Here is a 25,819-nt window from a genome sequence, read left to right as displayed (position 1 = left end):
TGCTGAACACTTATACCCACTCATCAGAATTTAGTTAAACCTAATAGTTTTGGAGATATATGTGAAAAACTACTGTCTGACCCCTATGTTCTATTTTTAGTAATGGTAGCCATGTTTTTCAATGAATCAAAAATTCCTACATCAGTTCTATGAAGGATACCCCAAGGAACATTTATACCAAGTTTGGTTCTAATGAATCAAGTAGTTTCAGAGGAGAAGAGTTTTGTATAATTGTTAATGATGACAACGAATGCCAACAAACACTAAGTGATGGCAATAGCTAACATGGTCTTTGGCCAGGTGAGCTAAAAATATATCCATTCCCAAATTGTGATGTACACAAAATTGAGCAATCTGTAGAAATGACAAAAACAAAAACAAAAAATTTACGACATTTATTTACCGATGATGTTTAAAAAAAATAAAACATCTCCTAATGGGTGATGAAAATTCCTGAAATAAAATTTGAAATGATATTCCTAAAATATTCACTGTACCATGTTGTATGACTAAAAAGTGTTGAAAAACAGAATCAAATTCTGCTTATTCCTAAGAGTATTGATCAAAAAATAAACAGTTGTATTCTGTTGTTGTTTCATCTGTGTCTTTGAAGAAATCTTGAAGAATCCCACGAAGAAATGTTGACAGATGAATGAATTTGATGATAGACTGATGATCTTTGTAGAAGATGATTTCCTGCATTGCTGACTCAATATAATTTCTATGGGCACTAGTCAATATTTATACATCCCATCACATGTGAATTTACAGCAAATCATACATCTAGATGATTCAGATTTACAAACACTTATATGAAGCAGAATAATTACCATACATGATAATTGTGGAAACTTGTACAAGTCTTTTTTACATCGTCAAAAGAAAACCTACAAAGAGATGACAAAGCTGAATTTTACAAATGTTATGATACAAACATATAAATGTCTTACCTGAATACTAGCCTGAAAGAGAACAATATAAAACAAGACATGGTACTATTAATTTACATTTGGTCAACAGTAGCTACATTATCAGTTCCCACATAAGCCTATAAATACTTTTTTTGATTATTTTTTTTTTAGTCTTCTTAATTCTATACAACATGTCTTTGGTTTCTGTTCTCAATTTTATCAAAAATATGTTTAAGAAATATGTTTTCTATTGCAAACAGACATACATATATCTTTATGCAGGAATTGATAGTATCATGTTACCATTGGCCTTCAGTTAAAACACAACTCCTAGCTATACACAACATTCACCCATAAGAACAAATGCATGAAAGTCATGGTCAAATCTAGCAATACAAATCACAATATAACCCAATGTGTTCAGCTTGAATAATTAAAAACAATACTAATTCAATAACTGAACTTTTGTAGTGGAATTAGAATTTGAAAGTTTGTTGATAAATCGTTTAATTTCAGACACCAGATTTGACCATAAAAATAAATTTGATGTCAATTCATTACTAAGAACACTGAAATTCATAACTAGCAGACTTCATCAACTCAACATGATAAAGTCAGTCTGATACAAGAACTAATCATAACATTTCAGTGTAAAACACAACATGTCTGATAGATGGCAACGATACAATCCAGGTCAACCCACTCAACACAAGGTCACCTTGAAATGTTCAGAGAGACTATCAAATGGTATCATTGTCATATAAAATATTAAATAAGAAATTTTCTCCATTTTCTACTATATGTCCTAAATTCTTACACTCATCTGATTCGTCAATTTTCAAGTTCAGTAGAATTAAGAAAACTCAGTGCGATACTTTATGACATGGGCTCAGAAATAAAAATGTTCAAAATTTCTTATGCTGCCTGCACATTCTTTGAAAAGGTGAAAAATGAAAAGAAAAACAGATAAATTTTAAATATATTTTAGAAATTTCTGTCACTCTCCAAGCAATTCAAGAAGATAACACTATGTTGAGTACTATAATTAACCATCTTTACATTAATGTATATTTAAATTATTACTCCACAAACAAAACAGACTTAAATCTTCTGATTTCAATGATAAATTCACATGTCACACATGAACAGAAGCCTTTTATGACATATTGACTAACAGATTCATACAGCTGTTTTCCCATGTTACTATCAGAAAAATGAGTTTAAAAGCATTATGAATCTGCAGCAATGAGATAGATACTTAGCTCACAATGGATGAATAACTGTGCAGAGTTTTTAGTTCAAATGTTTTACATGTATACTACAATGAATTACAAGTAAAAGGAATGTAGAATTACACATGAAAATCGAGTATTACATAATTCCCAACTTTTTACACCAATAAATGTAGACTCCTATAACAGCTTACCCTTATTCAATGATTACCAGTTTTAGAAACTATTGATTAGTTTAACAGAAATGCCTTGGAACATATTCATAATGGTTGGAGATTACTCTGGACATTGATACCCAATAATTTTTGATGGCCAATTTTAACTGATAACTAGCTATCTAACATCTCTATCACACAATACCGAGTCCACTATAAACTATACTGAAGATTCACACTTATAAGTTCACACAACCACACAATTAATTCCAAGATAGTCTCAATATGTGACAGGAAGATTAATGCAGGGTTAAGATAAAAGGATAAGTACACCTAAAGTACAAGCGCTAGTATTTCTGGTATAACTGGAACAGGCAACATTTACAAACACTTAGAATCTCAACACACACCCTCAAAAGACTCCCTCATCACAATAGTCACATGTTCTATACATACCAGTACACTATCACACAACAACTGTTACAAAGCAACTACATGTATTAAGTTTGCTTCATCTTCAAATTTTAACAAGTTTAGGTACATTAACTGTTTTTTCAATTAGTCTTTAAAAAAACAAGCAATAACCAAAGTTATAAATAATTAAAATGATGTACAAAACTTGCAAGTAAATAATCACTAATCTCAGAATCCAAAAAGTAGTACACGGACATTAGTAACAAATTTTGATGTCAATAAGAGTTAAAAAATTTAAACATAATTCCAAACAAATAAAAAAAAAAAAGAAGACATTAGTAGTACAAACAAAAGTTGAGCACAGTATTTTTCCATTTACTAATATTTCAACTTCCATAAAGGCACAGCAAAATCTATTGGAAAAAAAAACTTGTTGACTTAACTTCTCACCTTCCAATATCTCTAACACACAAACATACTCTGACCTTCACAAGTATCTTTACACACAAGTATACTATATGAATGTAATGACAATAAAAAAAAACTGGTGACAGAAACAATACAAAGAAAACAATGTACTTTTTGATTTCATTGCCAAAATTAAGAAGCAAACAAAGTAGTAAATGTATTTTAGAACCCTTATATGGATTCCATTACAAACATGTATCAAATTATGCACCAAAAATGGTTTGGAGCAAGCCTACACCTGAGCAAGCCTACACCTGAGGTTTGACAGACAACAATCTAAAAACTCCAAATTTTGTAGGTGAGGTAAATACATTTGTAAAATAGACTATTTCTTATGTAAAAAAAAGATAAAATCTTAAAAAGGTAGAAGAAGGAGTAAAATGTATATCTATAAAGTTAAAGCTAAAAGGCTACATAAACTATTAATTACAGGTACAAGGGAAATTGGCCTAAGCTGTATGATGAAATGACAATCTCTGTTTATATGACAGGTATCACTACTTATAGGCAACATGAGTGTCAATATGAAAGTTTACAACTCAAATAATATTATAGGTTTCTTAATACACTGACACACAGGTAGAACAGTAATCAACATATACAGATCACAACTCTTGCTCAGTTTACGTATGAAAAGAAATCCACTAATTCACAATAATGTTTTATACAATTTCTTGAAATTATGGTAACTTAAAGATTAATTTTAGGAACAGAATTTAAGGGCATTAATTTACATAAACCTACAATGAGCAATTTCATATAACTTTTATAGATTATAATTAACAATATTTTTTACTGAAATTATTATGCACACTATAAATATCAAACTAGACTATGTTCGTCACACAATCATTCTGAGACTCAGTATATTTCAAAAATAATTACTTAAAGACAGTAAAAAAATAATCTATGTATGAAATAAATTGAAAAATCTTAAATCATTTCAATGATCCACATATCTCTACAATATTATAAGGGAATAAGTCAGAATGCAATGAATTATTCGATCAAATCTAATAAAAATTTGTCAACAATGCACACAGCAAGATATTCACATTGAAAAATACAGAAAGTCAGTATTTAGAGATACATAAAAGGATTAAGAGAAAAAAAATAAACATAAATCATTTACAGAATAAGGACAGAAAATTTTCTACAAACAACCTATTTTTGAAGAAAGTAGAAATTGTGTGTAATACCAACTTATAAGTACCAATAAAAAATATTTTTAGAATTTCTCTACAAGCACATGTCAATGCCTCTCTATCAATTCCTCTCTATCAATGCCACTTCTATATTTCTCCATCCTTCATGCTTTCACTCTAAGATGACCCCTTGAAATAAATAGTCACAATTTAATTTTTAAATATTCATGTCTTATTAATCAACAGAAAAACAGCAAATTAACTTCATTGAGTACTGAACTTGGAACGTAAGGACGCTCAAATTCAAAATTGCCTTAAAAAATGTACTTATATAAATGCATAGACTTCTACTATAATGTAACGTGAAAAAAGAAAGGTAAATCAATATTTTAACTATTAGAATTTCAATATGATTTCAACAGTTTAGTTATCATTGATGTTATTAATAGTTGTCATGACAAGTAATATCAACTTTACAAGTTTTCATGAAAGAATTGAGACCAGGCAATATTGTATATCATTCTCGCATCCCATGTTTTCAAACTTACCTGGGAAAGTTTGTATTAAATTAACATTTAAATGAATGATAAAAGTAGAGAACTACAGCAAGTTGTTCAAAAACTTCTCTGATAGATACAGATTGCATTACAGCTTTGTATCATACCACATTTAGAAAAATACTTGAACAACAAGATGTAGACCAATTATCCTCATATTCAAAACTAGTTTTATAATGAAATTTCTAGTTAAATGCATGTCAAATGGCAGTAATAACAATTCCAGAATAAAGTGAAAACTCCACAAAAGACACAAAAGTTACTTCTGGCACATCCATAGATTAATTGTATTGAGTTAGTCATCTTACATCATTCATGAGGAACATTTTGACATATTGTTAGCAAATTTCAGTAGGAATTGACATTAAAGGCATCCATCCACTCAATATTACATGTCTATATGATATTTTTTCTCCTATCAAATCAATCAGAAATATAAATGGGGATGAAGATATGGAACAATGGGAAAGCAGATACAGACAAATTTGAAGTAAAAATACATCTTGGTTTTCTACAAGTGCAAATCAATTAATCCACAGAAAAATGACATCCCTACTTTTATTGAACATTCTATAATGTCAAATTTCACTGAATAACCACATACTATGGGAATCTATTCAAAGATTCACAGTCTTAAATCTTTAAAGATGTCTAATATTTATTCCGAACTCTAGTTACATAAGTATAATTTGAGGTAGCAAATATCTGTTTACAGGGATATATACTAATGTCTTACCAGTAAACTCATTTTCCCTTCAAATACAACCCATATATTTCTTGTATCAAACAACCCAACAGTTTTGTATGGTCATAGAGTAGTCAAATGTAGTAAATAAATGCATAACATTTCAAAGGCTCCTAAATGACTAACAATCATTAGTCCTGAATCAAGAAGTATCCAATTCACTCACATAATCCTGTATTATATATGAAGCGTCAATCCTATCTTACTGTTGAATAAGAAAACAGAATGGCAACAAACATGCATTACAATTAAGACCTGAACACACCTTATTGCTTCATTTTGATGGTTTTTAATGAAGGTTATATCATAAATTGTGTTCTGATGAATCATTTTGTAGTCTTTGCTAATTTGTTCATAAAAGTTGGCTAAATTCTGACAAATTTCCTTGAGCTAATGTGGTAAATAGTGAATTTTCTATATAGAAGTGCTATAGCTATCAAGTATTATTACAGCGTTTCGTATAGACAACTTCAGGAAAATGATTTGTTCCTCCCTTCATCAAATGACCATCACCCAACGGACCTCCTTGATGAATAATTGGACAACTGACCAAAAGACTTAAACATTCTATCAGATACAGATTTTAATACCTACAGAATAATGTCATGAAAATTTAAATCTTTTTGACAATTGTTCAGTTTATCACCTAAGGAATTTCATCTTGTGATTGTCATTCAATCAAGAAATTACTCTTTTTCCCTGAGGTTCACTATAGTACTTGCTGTAAAATTCTCAAAACCGAATATCTGTAACATGTATAATTGAAATGAGCAGTTGTCATTTAAGTATATCTAATATCACAACAAGGTCCTAATAGAATGAAACAGAAAGGTAAAAGATAATATGCAAATGATGTAATCAGTGCAATTCCACTAAAAAGCGGAAAAAAATCATCCCTGTAGAATAATATTACTTCCCATTTTGATACTATTAGAACAAACCAAAAGTAAATACTATACTGTTTATCAGCAATTCAATTTTTATGGGCATTTCCATTCATTTTAATTTAAATTCATTTTTGGGACCATAACCAAATAGTGCGACTACACACTGTTGGTGGGTGACATCAATTAAAACTCTACAGAAAATGATCAAGATACATCACAATCATTCTTAATGTTCTGAAGTATATTTTCAAATATACAAGTCATGTACAAGAAACAGAGAAATATCCGTCATTAAGATCAAAGGAAAAAAGTAGAGTTTACCAATAAACCAATCTGCTTCATTCTATACAAAAAATTAAATACCATAATACTCAGTACAATACTTCATCTGTGTTTCTTATCAGAAGTCAAAATTTTGACAGATTATATTTTCTGTTCAGACTAGCAATAAGAAAAACACATGCAGTACTTCAAAGGTTTCTCACATTTCAAATAAATCTGAATGGGTATAAATGTAAAATCATCTTAATTTTGTAATTATGTACACTATATAGCCTAAGTATGAAAGTACATGAAGCAACATTTTACATTAGATTCAAGTCATGCAGAAGACAGAACAAGATTCCTACCTAAGTGTCCATACATATACTAACAAATAAGTGTAATGTTTTTTTGATGCTCTGTTAGTCATTGTTACAGACCTAAGTGTTTTTATTCTAATTAATGACAATCCCTTTTTGACTGTATATTATGGAAAATGAGCCGTAAAATTCAGATTTTTGTATGATTTTGACATAGGAACTTTGGTGAGATTCATAATCCATAGAGTGTAATTTGCAATCAAACATTGTAAAAAAAATACAGAAAATTATCTCTGCTGTTACTTATGATTTTCATTTACTTCTTAAGTAGCACTCCAGCTAAGAATCATGCAAAATGTGATTCATGGGTAAAAAGCCTACATATTTTTTTTTGATATTTTGTTTGAAATGTTATAGTAAACAGAAATTAACATTTGGTTTTTCATATAACCCGTGCTCTTAGGAGATAAAAATTATATAGAATGCACTGGAGATTTCAAAGTTAGAGAGATAACTCTGTAAATGGCACTCAAATACAATAGAATCTACTGGACTTTCAATGTGGATTATCTCCTAAGAGCAGGCAGATTTGAATGAATAATTACACAATCCATAGTATAGACCCATAAAACAACTTAATTACAAAAATAAAAATATGTAGCCTTTTTTGGGGGTGTATCATTTTTTTTCAAATTTTGCATGATTCTTACAAAGACAGCTACTTAAAAGCATCAGTGCCCTTTAGAGAACAATGGCATAAATGTACTTAATTAAGGCTCACAAATTAAAATCAGTTCCGCAGAAAAAGCTTCTATGACTACACATTTATAATTGTAAACATGCTATTACTGATCAAATTGTAGTGAGTAAATTTCATGAGTGATCTGTACATTTGACTTGAACAGCCTTATCCAGTCTTATCTTTTTGTGTGAAGACAGAATACAATACTTACCACATGTAACCAACAAAATGACAATTATATATAACAAACAAGAAATAGTTTGTATTTTTTAATATACTGCAATTCAATATTTTTGTCTTAGTATTAAAGCATTTTATACTGCATTTAGTACATGTATACAAATTCTTATTCTTATTTATAATACAAACTATTTCAAGGCATAGGGTTGATTCCAGTATTAAGAATATATACTATTCAGAGGACTGATTCTTATTAAAGCATTGTTAGGAATCCTTTAAGGCTGCATAATAGCCAAATAAAAAAAATTCTTAAATCTTGTAACCTACCAAAATAATGTCTTACATGTAATTTATCTTAACAAGTTTAGATTTTAAACACAACATTGCCCAAAAAAACCTGTGAACATAGGTCATAAAGGATATCACAGAAACCCCTACCTAGAAACAATTTTGTCAAAATATAATATATGTCAAACAGCATGTTGTCTCTCAAGTAAGAAAACAACTCCAATGATATGCATATCTACATATATCTGATACTACTTTCAAATTAACAAGTGATTATGTTGCTTCAGATAGAACTGTCCTCTTTGGTCAACAAATGGCTAAGTCCAGACTTTACAAGATGAATCCCCAGTAAATTAAACTGAAATGCAACAATTCAAAAGCATTATGAGATAAATAGTTTTTAAAGATTCATTTCAGATGGGACTAGGGATGGACGGATAGACTGACAGCATATCTGCTATACATATGTCCATTCTTCAAAGGTGGGCTAATAAAATTATGTTAGTTAATTTTTCTATAATCAGTTAGTTCCCCATACATTACTTCACATTATTTAATTTTCAAATCCTCTAAATAGAATATAAAAATGTATACATAATAAATAAATGTGAGAAACCTCTGTATTTGAAATTGATACTTTTCTAAATCAACATGAAACAGCAAACAACAACCGTTATAAAGAATTTTCTAATTTCTTTTTTCCAGTTATTGGAGAATGCTAATTTTACATTACTTCTGTGGCCATTTAGTGTATAGATGAAAATAAAAAAAATTCTGTTTCAATAATTCAGAAAAGTATTATATTTCATATCTAATAGTCTGAAAGGAAAGACAATTGTATTATTGAACACGTGTATGGTTATTTGTCAGCAAAACACTTATATAAAAATTTCTAAAAATGGGTAAAAAAATACCATAAAAAGTTTCTTTGTAAAATATGTGTAAAAATAGCACCAATATGAATAAAACAAAAACTTAACAATAAATATTAACAACAAAAAAGAAAGACGTGAGATAAGGCACCAATTGAATTTTGTGTAGCAACTGCTTCTTACAAATTGTCTTAGTTTTCAAAAGCCTATTCACTGCTTCAACATAAGCTTTATATATCTTTTGTAAAAAAAAAAACAAAAAAAAAACATTGAGTCAGTTTGTAAAAAATAAGTTCTTGAATTATAACAAAAACTTTTAAATAACAGAAAGAACCATCAGAATCAATATGAACAGTTGCTACAAGCCAAATACTTTCCTATGTTTTTTTACAAAAAACTTAAAATAAGCATATAATTTCACAGGAATGGATATTTTCTTTACAACAAAAAAATTCTTCAAATCCCAAGAATAACTGTCTCCAAACACTATCTTTTTTGACTAATTTGCGTAGAAACAAAAATTCTTCAAGCAGTATTCATATTCAGCATATCTGTAAAAGAAATGTATTAAATTAAAAAAAAAAAGAAACTTTTAAGTTAAATTTTCCTACTTTATTTGTAAGTTAAAGTCCCTATCATAGATGTTTTTTTATTATAACATAAAGCACATGTAACCACTTACCTTAAAATTCATATTATCTGCCCCTTACGCTTCTTGTTTCTTCTTTGTGGACAACTAAAGGAAATGATTCATGAAGAGAAGTTGTGGATGCAACCTAACTATTCATCATATTTAAAGAATGGACCACTTTAAAACTCAAATAAAGTGCTCCATTATATTGTAATTTATTAAAAGTTTAAAGGTGACCATAGTTACCTAATGTCGTCTGCTACTGTATTCCCTATCCCTATCTCTATCCCTATCACGATCCCTGTCAGATCTATGTGAGGACCGTGACGATTCTGACTCATAATGGCGATCCCTTTCTCTACTTCTCTCCCTGTATTCTCCTCTATCTCTACTCCTGGATCTATGACTGCGACTTCTCCTTTCCTTTTCTCTCTCCCTTTCTCTTGATCTTGACCTTCTTGAACTACTCCTTCAAATATTCAATAGCCTTAATTGTAGAATTGAACTAAACAAATGCATTTAAATAGTCCTCTATAATGAACTAATTCAATGGTAAGAATGGTTTAAAGCGAGTTATTAATTCAGCATGTAGTATTTGTTGTCTGTAATAGATAGTATTATTATAATTTTATATTACAACAATAAAATTTCTTGAACAATTTTAACAAAAATCTAAACTACATGAAGATAAAATTAAGTTTGTAAGTAGAAGTCTTTATAAAAATCAGACAGGAGGTGATTCATGCATGTCAAAAACCCACCAAATTCACTTTAATTTCTTATTCAGAAACAGTTACAGACCACTTAACCAGTCACAGTTTTTCATTTTGGAGTTGTGCTTACGTGATAAAATTCATATAGATTGTATCTGAAATTAGGACTGGCAAGAGTTATTATTCTTGATTGAGCTCCATTTAGTTGATTTTAGTGGGAGATACATGTATGATTTTCTCAAAAGTACAGATATGAGTATGGAAAGGACAACTGTTACATAAAAATATAGCATATGTAGATTGAATAAGCATTGTTTGTTCATTTGTTTGGTTTTTTTTTTTTATCATGCATCACTTTAATGTGGACAGTGTCAGAATTTTATATGGACTGGTTTTTAATCTTTTTCACCTGAATTGCAGCCTTAAAAGTAATGAAAAGAGTTCTTATTTTGTTAAAAAGAAACAGCAATAGAAACTCCCTTAAAAATCTGAGATGCTGTTTTCAAATAACTAAAACATACTTAGACCCATAAGATTTCTCCTCAATACCATGTAATGTATCTTGAAGAGAACTAATAAGGATTTTACATCTGTCATCACTTGCTATCTTAGACTGTTTGATCAAAGATATAGCTGTCACTAGAGTCTCTATTGCACTGGCAAACTCTCCTGTCAAAGTCAAAGAAATGTTTTTTGATTGATTTGAGATTGGCATAATTGATAATAATAGGACGCTTACCCTACCGGTGCACCTGGTCCATGCTCCCAGTTTTTAGTGGAGTCCGAATTGCTCATTTACTTTTGTTACTTTGTATGTATGATTTTAGTTACTTCATGTTCTTTGTTGTGTATGTCTATTTTCCATGTCTGGTCTTTGTCCCTGGATTACATTCTTTTGATTACCGCTATAACCTTAGTTCCCTTAATTACTTTTGCAATAGAAGTAGAATTTCAATTTTATTCATAGTATTCATCAGAAACCCAGTGCTCCTCTTTAAGCACTACTCTGAAGCCTAGGGCAAGTGAAAATTGATTCAGGCTAGTGGAATGATGTGTATTTTTCTTGTTTCTGGCTAGATGAATCCTATACAGTCCTCCACTATTCAGGCTAGTCATTGAGAATTTTGAAGGAAAGGAGAGGAAACTTATTTAAGAATGTGAACAGTGTTTCCACAATTCAGACATTTCTTTTAATCAGCACAAGCAGCTAATAATTTTTTTTTCATAATGAAATTGTGTGACCAAAAAATTTGATACTCTTTAAAGTACAAAATGATATACTGTAAAATAAAGAATGATAATAGTAAAGTCTGGATTTGAATAAGTGAAAATCAGTTTACTACGGAAGAAAATGATCCCTTCTTAAATGCAGAGAAAATCCATATAAATCAAGGATATTTCAAAGTAAACATCTCTGTGTAGCAATTGATATATATTTTATGCAGGATAAGACTATTTGATCAACTGAAAAATAATGAAAAGGTGCTTTAATTGAATATGTAAATGTTATTTTACCAGCACTGGCATCTTGTACAGCTCTTGAAATAGCACTGCTGGAGACTGTCTTGTTTCTCTGGAAAATCTCTTCAAATTCTTGTTCACTGAGGGCTGGTGACACAGCTTCAGATCTGTAAGACAAAAAAATCATGACTTCAAAGAACTACTGAGACATACAAATAATAGCATTCCTAAGGAAAGAATGAATTCATAATAGTGCTTTATTTGTGTTGTTAAAGGTTAATTGCCTCATAACATGAGATTAAAATTGCCATTTAACTTATTTAACAGTTAACAGTATGCAGCACTGCCAGTCTCAGAATACAGCATAAAGAAGCTTCAAAAAAAAAAATTCTGGCATCTGTTCAGTGCAATGAGGCTATGAACCTTATTCATTCCTTAATGGCAGATCACCAATATTCCTAAGTTTCGACCTTATCACATATATATACTGCCTGTACTCTCCTCCACACAACTCTTGAGTATCAGTATTAGTGGATTACAAAAATGATTAGCATTATGTAGTGTTGAAAATTAATTTCATGGGTACCATTTTTCATGGTTTACTGACAGATGCAAAAATAATGAAAATTAGTACACTGCTAAAATGAATATAGTAAAAGTACCGTTCTGGTGGTCTAGAGTAATGATCTGGTGGTCTGCTGTAGGGATCAGCAGGATAAGATACTGGTGGAGGTCGACCATATGGATCACCTCCAGGGTGAATTGGCTAAATAAAAAAAAGACATATTAACCATATAAAAAATTACTTACAATGCATCAATTCATTATTTACAGAATCGAAATCAAACAAATATTAAATCATGTGAGGTATAAGGGAAGGCTTTTTTTTAATTTTGACACATTTGGTGGTAGATTAAGCCTAAAACTGCTTCTTCTATGGGAAGTGCCCAAGCAACATGTTACTTTCCCAAGACCTTATAGAAGTCATTTACAGTTATTAAGATAAGCAAAACAAACCCCCAATTTCTTGATGTTTATATTGGCTATCTGTTTACCCAGAAGTAGACATTTTACCAATTATACTTACTGCAACAGCTGGTGGTGGTGCTCCATGTGGTGGAGGAAAGAAGGCAGGATTGACATGTGGTGCTGGGGCCACAGGATGCCCTGGAGGGGGGAGAGATGTCGGGGGTATCGCTGGAGGCATACCTACAAAACATATAAAAGATTGAATTTTTTTCCATTCTGAAGTGTTTCCTGTGTTCAACAACCTACAAAGAAAGCTACATGTGCCCATGTATTCCATGGCATTATCAATCAGATAATGCAAAACAGTAATTTATTCTTTTTACTATGTTTTGTATTGCCTTCCTAAAATTGCCTATGATCTAGTGTTCACATGAGCAAGATGTTTAAAAAAAAATTGCCTTTGGCATGTTTGTATGCATGTGTGAGATGTATCCAGTTTAACAAACTATGAGGTTAAAGTAATATATTAAAATACAAAATTATGACAAACCACCACAATGTCATTTTCATGCAGTGACAAGGTTAGAACAAGTACATATAAACATGTTAATTACAATTGTTTTGGATCATGCTCAAAGTAGAATGTGATAGATGTATATGATACATGTATCTATTCATATATATTTAGGGGTTATAAATACAAGAAGACGCCAATTGTGTTTCCATTTTCTATTTCAGTATAAAAGTAAATTTGAAAGGGGATTCAGAATTCCTATTTCACTTGGTGATCACCTCAAAAAAAGGAGAAAAATTCAAGAATACTGAAAGAATATAAAACCCTTAAGCCAAACCAAAATCTTATAAGGAATAAGGTTCAGAGAATTCTACATAACACATAAAAATTGTCATGGTAAAAATGAAAATAAGTCTATTATAAATAAGCTTCTTACACAACAGCATCTGTTTACTTACCTGGTGGAGGTAACCTGGCTCCAGGTGGGGGGACAGGCTGAGGTCCACCAGGGGGGAATGCTGACAAAAAAACATCAAATATTCTTCAACAAGGCACACAAGTAAAGTCTTCTCTCCACAAAAGTTCGATTTACTTTTGTCAATAGGAAATTTTAGTTTTCATTTTTATTGACTGGTTTGAAGACTGAAATTATTTTTAGTTATCTTTGGTTGGTAGCCTAGGTGCAACTAAGGTCCAGATACATAAAGAAACTGCTTTCTGCTGCAGCGAAGAAAATATCAACATGCAAATTTTTTATACCAAATATTACTGTTTTTCCAGTAGGTACCTTACCATAGGCTCATATTTTTCACAACTTATTAAAATTTGTTTGAAATCTTTCGCTTACTAACATGCAAATTTTTTATACCAAATGTTACTGTTTTTCCAGTAGGTACCTTACCATAGGCACATATTTTTCACAACTTATTAAAATTTGTTTGAAATCTTTCGATTACTGACCTAAAAACCTTCATACATGTTGCCATAAACCAACCCAAAATCAAAACATGCACCAACACCAGAATTCCTCTTTATGAATTAAACATGAATCTAATAACACATACACAATTTATGTATTAAAGACTGAATATTTCCTGATGCTAGCCTATGGAACAGAGTACTAATGAAAGACATTGTCAAGTCTGGAACAATGCACTACTTAAAAACTGAATCTTTTTTAACAATATTTACAGTCTTTAGATGGGTGTATGGAAAATTAATAATCTAACTAGCATTCATGTATTTTAAGTACTCAGACACAAATAAGTCAGAATTGTATGCATCACATTTAACTTGTGACAGTACAAACTATTTCTTATTGTTATAAATCACAAAGAGGAATGAATTTAATCTAAGGGGGATAACCAAGCTGCTGATGTGTGAGGTACAGAACTTACCTCCTGGGTGAGGAGGTGCCTCATAATAACCTTTTAAATCATAACAAAGGAACATGAAGGAGTTATCTTCATATATTTACTTATAAAATCAAGTACATTTTATAAAATTTTAAAACTGAAAAATTGGGCTTATTAAAACATGAAAGGAAGAAATCTGTATAATTCTTATAGGAAGTCTTAATGCTTAAAAGGACAGAATAATGTCCAATCACTTCATTTTTATATTTCTTTAAATTCAGGCAATTAACACCGTGTCAGCCCAGGAAACTTAAATCATTCCATACCTGGAGGTCTCTCCCACTCTGGACGAGGAGGTGGTCCTCTGGCGTCATTTGGTGGTGGCCCCCTGAAAGGAGGAGGTGGTCCATTTCTCACCATCTAAAAAGACAAAGAAACTCATTATGTTTGATACAGCGCAATGGTAACATTGAACAAACACATAAACTTTCAAAAATCAGAAATTGAAGTTTTTTTTAATCACTGAGTCTGAGAGGTTGAAACCATGTACACAATCAAGTTTTTTTTTAGTATTCAATGTTTCATTTACCATAAATTTAACAACACATTCTACTCATACTATTTAAGGGTTGCCTTATTGTTTACAAACACAAAGTCAATCTGTAGGACTTTTTCCCCGAATGAAGTAATGCATTTTACTAAAGAGAGCCCTTACATTTTTTTCCACCTCATAAGTATCTGCTTACTCAATGAAGCCTTAAATTATTCCTGATATTTAAACTTCTTTGGTTTCGTTGAATAAAATCGGTGTCTGAACCAGAAAGGTCAACACACAAATGACTCCATAGTTCCTAAACATAATAACATTACTTCACAGCACATAAGAAACTGTTACTTGTTTTAGTAATTTGGATTTGCACCAAGAAAATCCAATTTTTTGCAAGTTGCAAGGCCATAATTGTCAAAGTTTCCCTAAATTCATTTCACTATAAAAACATTTTTCCCCATTTTTCGTTCATGTCATTATACATACTGGGCCAGGTGGAGGTGGTCCCCCAAACCTTGGAGGTGGTCCATTTGGGGGACCTGACATTGGTGGAGGTCCTGATGGTGGCATGCCCCTGGGAGGGGGTCCTCCTGTCAAAAAATAAATATAACATTATTAGATATACAAACAATTAAATTTTATGATGCATCAGAAAAAATTATAGTTTGCATTTTAAAAATCTCCAAGACCATGCATTCTATGCTTAAAACAACATAGATTGCTCCATTGTTTACAGGTCCTTCAGAACAAATAAATAAAGACTAATCATAAAAAATTAAAGTAGTCTGAAAGAATAAAAAATACTTTTAAATTGAAAATATAATTAATAATGTTTGTACCTAGAAGGATTTCAAATTATTATTTAAAAACTTGTCAGTGATTTTGCTACTTTGATTTTACCTCCTGAAACAGGCTGTTTCCCCAAGTAAATGATCACATTCCAATAAATCACAGCTAGCTCAAGCTATTTTGGTTCCCAATCATTTTTCCAAATCCAAAAAGAGAGGGGACTTTTGAAAAGTGTAACAAAAACAATGCTGGCTATATTATTTTAAAAACCAAAGGTTCCACTCACTTGAGTATTGTTTTACTTTCAAGTTTAAAGAAAAAGAATTCCCACAGCTTACTCAAGGTGCCTCAAACTTTTCATGATTATTTTAAAATGCCACCTTGATAAAGTCTAAATCAGTTAAGATATCCCATGTCACGTTGCTGGAGACCTTATAAACAAAATAAGCATAGAAAATTGGCATTTTTCCAGAATTCAAAAATGTAATTATTCAACTACATGTGTAACTGTGCATATTGTATTATGTCATTTACTTCAAATTTATTTTTTACTATGAATTGGGGATGCAAATATGGTCCTTATCATTAGAATAACTTTTTAAAGTAGATTATCAATAAAATCTTACTTTCTTTTAAAAAGAATTCATCTCCCAAGATGCATTGGAATCATAGAACAATGTACACATACCTGGAAATCCAGGTGGAGGGCCTCCTGGTGGTGGAAGTCCTGGAGGGGGTCCATCTGGACCAGGGGGTCTGTTCTGTTGGGGTATAAAGTGTTTACCCCCTTGTGGTCTTTGCTGCTGGGGCCTGGGACCAGGTGGACCTAGAATTTAAGAAGAAAACCATCAATTAAACCACCAACATATCCAAGACAATATAGGGAACCAGTCACTACAATGAAAATTTAAGTAATCTTCAGTTTAACCTCAAGAACACATAAACAACATGATGTTTTTCATGAAATACTGTTTCTTCCTTTTTTGAAACCATGTGATATCTGTTTTTTGTTGACAACCTCATTTTTTGGAGCATTTAAAAGTTTTTTGAACAAGTAAAATATGGGCAACAATTAAACTGAAGATTGTCTTGTCACAGGGGTTAAACAATACCAGTCTTAAACATATAACAAAATAACAAAAAATCAATATGACCACACAATATCAACAAACAAGACATTACATGATAACATTAATATACAGAGCATGTTCAGTAATGTACATTTTATTTTGTGACATTGATGAAATAAGTTTTTCTTCTAGATACCATTCATCAATATTTTCTACTACTTAGGTCCAAAATCAAAGGTGTAAAGAAATTTTTACAAAAAGTTACAAAAACTGCAGGCTTAAATTAACTGACCATTTTGTGGTGGTCCACCATCTTTCTTTGACTGAGCTTCAAATTGACTGAGGGCCTGTCTGTTAGCATTGGTGACTTGAGGGACTTGTCCATGGATTTCCTTCTTGGGCAACTTTTCAAAGATTAGTCTAGAAGAATTATCTGATCCAACCACTACCACAGCAAATCTGCAAGTAAAAGAATTTGATACTTACAAGTTTAAACTAAACAAATTAAGGAAAATTTCTGCAAATTACTGACATGAGTATTCCGACAAGAACTCTATAAAAAGGACAGACATATGCAAGCCTTTCATTAAGAGGCGGTACCAGGTACTTTTACTTGTCTAAGGTACTGAAAGATACCGCCAGAATTTTAAATTTCACATTATGTTTAAGAAAGAAAATGATTAAAAGTACCTTGTTGCAAAATAAATGATACCTGCATCGCAAAAAATAAATGAAACCCCTGCATAAGAAATGAAGTCACCTATTAACGAAACTATTTAAAAATAAATAATATATTCATGCATTGTTCTGAATAAGAAAGGAAATGCTCACTTAGGACTAAAAATTGTGTTTTTTATGACAGCATGCCAAAAATAAAGGGTTGGTAGGTAGGCAAGTTGTTTTGTCTTGTATATTTTATTGAAAAAATATATAAGACTTCCGATGGTACAACAATCTTCATTTCCAGTTAGTTACCCTTATCTGAAGTTGTTTCGTAAATTCAATATGTTTTGCTACACTCAGTGATTATGATAAAGACTTGCAGACAGAATTGGCATTTTATGATTTCAAAAACAATCTTTTGAGCTTCAAGTCTTAATCTAAATCATCAAACATTTCTATCACTCAACAGTCTTTTCCTTCAAAATTCTCAATGATTAGCCCAAATAATAGAGAAATGTACACATCATTTCACTAGCCAGAAAATTTTTTTACTGGCCCGGGCTTTGGGTTAGTGGCTAAAGGCAAGCACTATATCCATTGTACTACAGATACCCCAACTACGTTTCGGTCAAGAACAAGTCCTCAGTCTTCTTAGTACACTTTGAAATGAAACAATTTCTCCTTAAACTTTAAAGATATACAACATAAAAAGCAAAACCTAGAATTATTATTCAAATGATAAATTACCCTTTAGACTGTCCATTGGCTCTGTTTTCATAAAATTTAATTTCAACAAGATCAGTCACACCCACAGAAGCTATAGCATCAGTTAAATCTTGATCAGTTGTCCACTGAAAGTATGAAAATTTGTCTCAATTACTATAAAAAACAAAAATATATCTTCAAATACATGTAATTACCAATAAAACATTACAAGGAGATCAAATTTGAAAGCTTTAATTCCCCTCCCTGTGATTTTCTCACTTTACATTATATACAATATTCATGCTATTCACAATATACAAATCTTTGTTCCTGGAAATCAGTGATTGGGATGGATTTTTTAGCAATGTGACTATGGCCTCAATTCAAAACACACCAATGGACCATTTTTCACCAGAATAGGCAAATCAAAGATACCAATGGAGCATTTTATTTTGAATGAAAAAGATGTAAATTGTTTAATTTCATAAAACCCTTTACAAGAACAAGTGTCACTGTTCAATGCCCTGTTCAGTTAACTGTCCACTATTAAATGTTGCACTTCTCAGCAGTCTGTTTTTTTTTTTTTTGCAGCCTTCCATTTTTGGAACTGGAAGTAACACTTACATTGCTTGTACATTTTACTTGTAGACTGGGTAATTAATGAATTATTTGTTTGATCTTTTTAACTGGTTTTTGCCTCATAGTCATTATTTTCTTCAGGGGGTGACTGGGTGTAGATTTGTTCAAAGAAGTGGTAGTAAAATCAAAAGAGCATTTTTTGTCCCAGTAGATCTTTTAGTTTTTTCTTGGGCAACGTTTTGAATTTGGTGCCTTTAAAACTTTTTTACATCTTAAGACCAGTACAAAAATTTTTTCAACATAAAGCAACATTCAAAACCAAGTCGTGGTATTTGTTATGATACCATATATTTGAACAAATTTATCTTGTAACTAATGTACCAGACTGTGAAAAACTGCTTCAATTTGAAGATTTAAACAAATTAGATCGACAAATTTCATACTTTATGCAAACTGTATCTCAATCTTTGCAATCAATTTTTCTTTTCCTTTTTGGTACTTAGTGATTTTCGTAATGCCAATTATCAATTGATAACAATTATCATATCCCACCCAGAAACAAATGAAAGTATTTCTCTCAGCTTGAATACAAAATTTTATTGAAGAGTTACATAAAAAAACTCAACAATTCTATTCAAATTTAGTTCAAATAAGATTAAAAATATGTTTGGAGGACTCTGAATAGCGAACAGGTTGATATAAAAAAGACAACAAATGCATTGTTGGTACCTGTGTGATTGGTCGATAAATTTAACTGTTCTATAATTAACTGAGGGAAATTTGATGGACATATCACAGCTAAAATAGAAAATCAACAGACCATACTAGTCACAGGACTCGTAACAAAAACAAAAAAAAACCAAGTTGTTTCTGGTCAAAATGAATGCATCAAATTATTCAAATAACGTGGATATTTTTGGATAGATGGTACAAGGTTCTGAAAATTAAAGCACCACTTTGGTGCACAGCATAAACACTTTTATGGGCCATTTTTGTATCAATGCACTATTTGCACATTGGCACATAACCTTCCAAATCGCTGAGAAATTCTTTTACCACCATGATAGCTATAATGCCACAAAATTCTAAAGGCAGCTATATTTCTTTTTACTTTAGATCAAAAAGTCATACATTAGGTGCTTTACATTTAAAACCAACTTAACATAATTACTAGAATTAATTCTGATAATGTGTAATATAATATTCAGAAAGTTAATGCAAAGAACACTGACAAAATTCTCAGGCAGATGAACTGTCTCTGAACACAAAAATCTAAACCTAAATGACAGAACTACTTCTTATTGCATTTTTTTTGTACCACAAACAAAATTCTAATGTACATACCCATGTGAGATTTCCAACATATAAACTAATTCTTCTTCCACTGTATCCTGATGGTACAGATATATTAATGGATTTAGTCTCCTCAATAACCTATCAATTGAAATACAAAACATGAAATACAAAAAATATTTCTTCAACAAAAAAGTACCACTATAAAAGTTGAATGTTAATCTATGTAAGTTAGAACACAGCTTGTTCTGGTAGAAAGCATTTGTCCAAATATTAATTGCAAAATTTTCAACAGAAACATCCTGAACAAAAATGTTTTTGTTGACACAATTAGTGTATCCCAAATTCTTAATGATTTCCTCAGTGGTCTGGTATATTTTTTTTCATTTTTTAAACATCTAAATTGGTAGAAACCTTTAATATTGTGACACTGCTCCTATTTGACTGAAAATTTCATGGGTTACCATCTCCGCCTAAATATATTAAATCTTTTCCAAGTCAAAATAGAAATATTTTTTATCTTAAGATACAGAATGGATTTTAAACAATCAGTATCAGTGTTAAATGTCTTCTAAAAGATAATCATAATCTGAATATAGCTGAAATATTGCTGTTCGGACGTTAAACCCCAACAATCAATCAATCTAAAAGAAAAAAAAAAAATGGCTGAAAGACGGGAATAATTTTTTTGTATATGACAATTTTTTCAAGGCTAGAATCTATTTACAAGTTACTGTAAACTTACTAATTGTGGTTTATATTTTTCAATTGGAGCAGAAATCCATCTTGTAACTGGTCTTGTTCTAGATTTCCTTCAACCTTGCAGTTTTTACACAAATCAAATTTCCAACTCCTCATTGGATAAGAATTGGGATATTTAAACAAATGCATACCTGATATGGACAATCACGGAAAAAATCTGGGTATTACTATTTCAAAACAGAAACTACAGTCCTTGCCTTCAAATTTTTTGTCCAGTAGCCTTTTGGGCTAGCAAGTTTGAATTTTTGGAAGCCCGAACTCAAAACTAATAGCCCGAAAAATTCAGAAAAAAAATTAAGAATTTATCAATACCGAAAACTATCGATGGACAACAACAACCCTCAAATCAAAATAAGAACCACAGTAATTTTAATTTGACAACTAAATATTATGTTGTCCTACAAGTATTTGTAAAAGATTTTATTATATAAATTGATTAGTTTTTATTTAGTTTTACTATTAATCATTGTTTTTTATAGTAACTACAACATAAAATAAACGTTGCGGCATATTGCTGTTTTTAATTAACGCCCGGTTTTCAGATATCGTCAGGATTAACTCCGAATGATTTGACACGAAAGGACAAAAAGTCGCGAAAGTAAATAATGACAAAAATAAACAATAGTGACATTGTCGTAACTTTGTAATTATATTTCGGACAGAATGTAAACACAACAACATACTGTAGGTCATTGAAACACTTTAATCTTACACCTTCACAACTCGAATCTGACTAGCCCGGTCGGGCTACGGACATTTAAACTGTACTAGCCCGAGGCTGATTTTACTCGCCCCGGGCTTCGGGCTAGTGGCTAACGTCGAGGACTGAAACTAGATAATTTTCAAAGAGTTGAAAAGTAGAAAATCAAGAAATTCATCTAATTTGATCTTATACAAATATGTACATGTATAAAACAATATTGTAACAATGTGTTCTTACAAACCTCAGTGGATTCAGCTGAGGACGAAGCTGTTATTACATCATTGTATAAGTCATCATCTTGAGTAAATTCCTCCTGCAAATTAAAATGAAAAATTCTAAATTTTCAGATTTAAAAACAGCATTTGTATGAATGTGAATGATTCACAAAGTGTTGTACACAGAGATCTGAACTGGAATAGTTACATGTTAAGACATTTGAATTTCATTACAGTTCTGAATTTGGACCGAGATTAAAAAAAAAAATAGGCTCACTGGAGCCTGAATCACTAACCTTGTTAAATTTTGTCTTTCAATGGCAATGAATTTAACAAGAAGTTGTCTAACAATTTTGACTCAAGAACACTTTGGTAGGACTTATAAGGATCATTACATGGCTTAACAGATAAAAATGGAAATTTGACCACAGAGAGATCTCATCACGCTGAACACTTTTAACCTAAGTCAGAATTTGGCTAAACCTAATGGTTTTGGAGATATATAATCGAAAAGCTACAGTTAGACCCCTATGTTCTATTTTTAGTAACAGCAGCCATGTTTTTAGACAGATCAAAAATCTAAAGATAACTTTTGTGAAAAATACCTCAAGGAACATTTATACCAAGTTTGATTCCAATAGGTCAAGTACTGTCAGAGAAGATTTTTGAAAGAAATAACATTAAAAATAGCAAAAAAACATCGAAAAAGGGCAATAACTCCTAAATGGCTGACCAGATTAAAATGAAAATTTGACCACAGATTGATCTCATCATGTTGAACACTTTTACTCATATCAGAATTTAGCTAAACCTAATGGTTTTGGAGATATATGGAAAAACTACTGTCTGACCCCTATGTTCTATATTTAGTAACAGCAGCCAGGTTTTTTGACTGATCAAAAATCAAAACAAATTTTTGTACAAGATACCCCAAGGAACATTCATACCAAGTTTAGTTTCCATTGGTCTATTACTATCAGAAGAAAAGATTTTTAAAAGAAATATTAAAAATAGCAACAAAAAAAACGTCAAAAATGGGCAGTAACTCCTAAATGGTTCAACAGATAAAAATGAAAATTTGACCACAGATAGATCTCATCAAGCTGAATACTTACACCCACTTCAGGATTTGGCAAAACCTAATGGTTTTGGAGATATATGCGAAAAACTAGTCTGACTCCTATGTTCTATATTTAGTAATGGCGGCCATGTATTTAGATGGATAAAAAATCTTAACACAATTTTTGTGCAAGATACCCTAAGGAATATATGTGCAAAGTTTCATATAGTTCGACGAAAAAGATTTTTGAAAAATTGTTAACGAAAGGCGACAGACACCAAGTAATGGCAATAGCTCACCTGGGACACGGCCAGGTGAGCTAATAAAATATGTAGGATCAAGAACTTTATACCTGCAATCAAACATTCAGAAATTACAATGTAACAATTTAAAAAAAAGAAATTAAACGCCTATTACAAGTTTGTAGCTGTTCTTACACCGGTACCTTTACACAAGTTACAGCCTAGAAACCAGCAAAAAGCTTGCTTTCGTATCCTTAAATTCCTGTCCCTTCAAGATAATATACTTAATATTTTTTAATAAATAGAAATGGCTTTAAATTTGGTTTAATTCTTGTTTTTTAAAAGTAGGCAATTAATCATATTTGTTGGTCACCCATTTGTTAAATACTTCAATTCACATTTCAACTCTGATATACATGTAGATGATCTGTTAAACATACATGTAAAACACAGTTTCAACTAAAAGGAAAAACTAAATAAGAAAAACAGGAATGTAGAGGAAACAACTATGTAGTTTAACAGACTGTGTAACAAAATGACCAAGATATGCGAAAATTTACTTGCTAGTGAGAATTGATAAGGACAAGCTCTGAAAATAAGGTCAATCACCTAATTGGTGTACTACCCCTCATATTGTGTTTTCCCAACAAACCAAAATTAGAAAAAAAAGTTAGTAGATTAGAAGTATCTGATCTGAGAAAGTATACTTTCAACTTTTTTGCAGGCCATGAAACATTGCATTTAATTTGAGCTCTTAACTTATGGAATAATGTAACAATCAAAATTACACAATTTTCCCCACCTTTTAACATTAATTCATATTAAGAATTATTGAAGTAATTAAAAATACACAATGGGAAGTACCCAAAATAGGAGGGGTTAACCTTAATTTTATGATTTATTCCCAACCTGTTTAGCAAGAACTTTTAATTTTATTTTCATATTGCATGGATATGCAATAAATAATGCATTACAAAAAAAATGGGATTTAATAACCTGGTAGTGTTTTAAATTAAGTTTGCATTATTGAATTTGAGAAAATAGTTGCATTAGATTCTGCTGACAAAGCAGGTTTAATTTTTAGAAACCCTCTGACTGCTATGCATTTTTAATTTAACCCCCGAAAGCTCAATAGAGACTTCCAAAGATATTTAGTGATTTCACAACCGGAAAAGTGTAACTTGGGTGTCGGAAAGTAAATATGTCCCCCTTGCCATTTGGCAAATAGAAACTTTGAATTTCCGAAGAGCTTAGTTAAATTTGAAAAGAAGATAGATCGTAATTGTGGTAAAGTTTATGTTCATTTGCAGTTCTACCATGGAGCCTAAATTTTTAAAGCAATAATAGAACACTGATAATTAAATTGTGCAAACTTCCACGAAAATCAGATTCAAAATGGCGGCATTTTTTACAATTTCACGTCGGCGAATTTGTGATGCGCTAAAGGTGAATGAAAGTGTAACAAGTGAAAATGGCATGCTGTGACGATACACAACAAATAAAATGATGGTAAAGGGGGAACCTGTTCAAATCCTTCTTCAATGTTGTCATAAAGGTCGATGTCCACGCCATCCGCCATGATTTTCCAATAAAATAATTTTAATAACGGAAGAATTCACGAGACGGAACCAGTGAATTTCCGGACGAAAAAAATATAACTTTTTGTATTTTATTTTTTTTCACATTGTTTTGTTGGCTTGTGCAAATTTAAAGGACAGTCGAATACTTCAACATCATCACAAATGTCAAGCGAGAAAAAACACTGTGGTCATATCGAATATAGATGTTGATCGTGACACCAGACAGAATCTCTACCAAAGACGATGATTGTGATCTATCATCAATGTACTGGATTCATAACCTCCACAAGAATCCATACAAACAACGCTACATAGCTGGATCTGCAAAATGTACCACCAAACCTCTTTCCTAATTTTGGGGATTTCATACATCGCATCTACCCCAAAGAACTTGAGATAAAGGATATTACAGACACTGTGAAGTCAGCCTCATACCTTGACTTACACTTAGAAATCGATGGTAAAGGACAACTATTGACCAAACTTTACGACAAACGTGATGATTTTTCTTTAAGAATTGTCAACTTTCCTTTCATCTGTCGCAACATCCCTTCAGCACCTTCGTATGGAATGTCCATATTACAACTGATACGTTATGTCAGAGCTTGCCGAAACTACGTAGACTTTTTGCATAGCGCTAGAATTCCTCGAACAGGGTTATGTTGTTACAAGATTGAAGTCATTACTACAGAAGTTTTATTGTCGTCATCATGAACACGTGGATCATTACGATGTATCCATCTGCGCCTTGAAAACTGATTTGTTCAACGTGTCATAGTTTTCCTTTCCTC

The 25,819-nt window shown here is 31.2% G+C and overlaps 1 protein-coding gene across 4 annotated transcripts; it reads right to left on the bottom strand.

Annotated features, from left to right (window-relative positions):
- Window positions 1-380: 380 nt before the first annotated feature.
- Window positions 381-25,059, bottom strand: LOC148609810 (cleavage and polyadenylation specificity factor subunit 6-like). 4 transcript variants are annotated; one of them, XR_015914543.1, is made up of 17 exons: window positions 24,971-25,059; window positions 22,173-22,244; window positions 20,518-20,607; window positions 18,637-18,740; window positions 17,519-17,685; window positions 16,845-16,982; window positions 15,854-15,957; window positions 15,147-15,240; window positions 14,863-14,892; window positions 13,924-13,983; window positions 13,070-13,191; window positions 12,645-12,748; window positions 12,037-12,149; window positions 11,043-11,190; window positions 10,055-10,277; window positions 6,222-6,373; window positions 381-887 (listed from the first exon to the last, which is right to left on the bottom strand). XR_015914543.1 is itself a non-coding variant. In XM_088541084.1 (16 exons), the coding sequence occupies exons 1-15, from the start codon at window positions 25,025-25,027 to the stop codon at window positions 10,055-10,057; spliced, it is 1,626 nt and encodes a 541-aa protein (XP_088397210.1). In that variant the 5' UTR covers window positions 25,028-25,059; the 3' UTR covers window positions 381-887. The 4 variants fall into 4 exon arrangements, 3 of the variants coding, with proteins under 3 accessions (XP_088397210.1, XP_088397213.1, XP_088397212.1); XM_088541084.1 differs by lacking the exon at window positions 6,222-6,373; XM_088541086.1 differs by lacking the exons at window positions 381-887; window positions 6,222-6,373 and adding an exon at window positions 6,380-9,728.
- Between the last annotated feature and the right edge of the window lie 760 nt (window positions 25,060-25,819).

Source organism: Perna viridis, chromosome 8 (genome assembly GCF_037379345.1).
Source record: "Perna viridis isolate PV_CMFRI_1.1 ecotype Kerala chromosome 8, ASM3737934v1, whole genome shotgun sequence".
Classification (NCBI taxonomy): domain Eukaryota; kingdom Metazoa; phylum Mollusca; class Bivalvia; order Mytilida; family Mytilidae; genus Perna; species Perna viridis.
The sequence above is the reverse complement of the archived record's forward strand: the minus strand, read 5'-3'. Positions and strand labels throughout refer to the sequence as shown.

What these genes read in the sequence shown, in the direction of transcription:
- LOC148609810 (XM_088541084.1), bottom strand. Translation starts at nt 25,027, where the DNA reads ATGGCGGATGGCGTGGACATCGACCTTTATGACAACATTGAAGAAGGA. An exon ending in TTGAAGAAGGATTTGAACAG is followed by an intron (nt 22,245 to 24,970) that starts GTTCCCCCTTTA and finishes TTTAATTTGCAG; the next exon opens with GAGGAATTTACTCAAGATGA. An exon ending in AGAGTGGGAGAGACCTCCAG is followed by an intron (nt 14,893 to 15,146) that starts GTATGGAATGAT and finishes ATGATTTAAAAG; the next exon opens with GTTATTATGAGGCACCTCCT.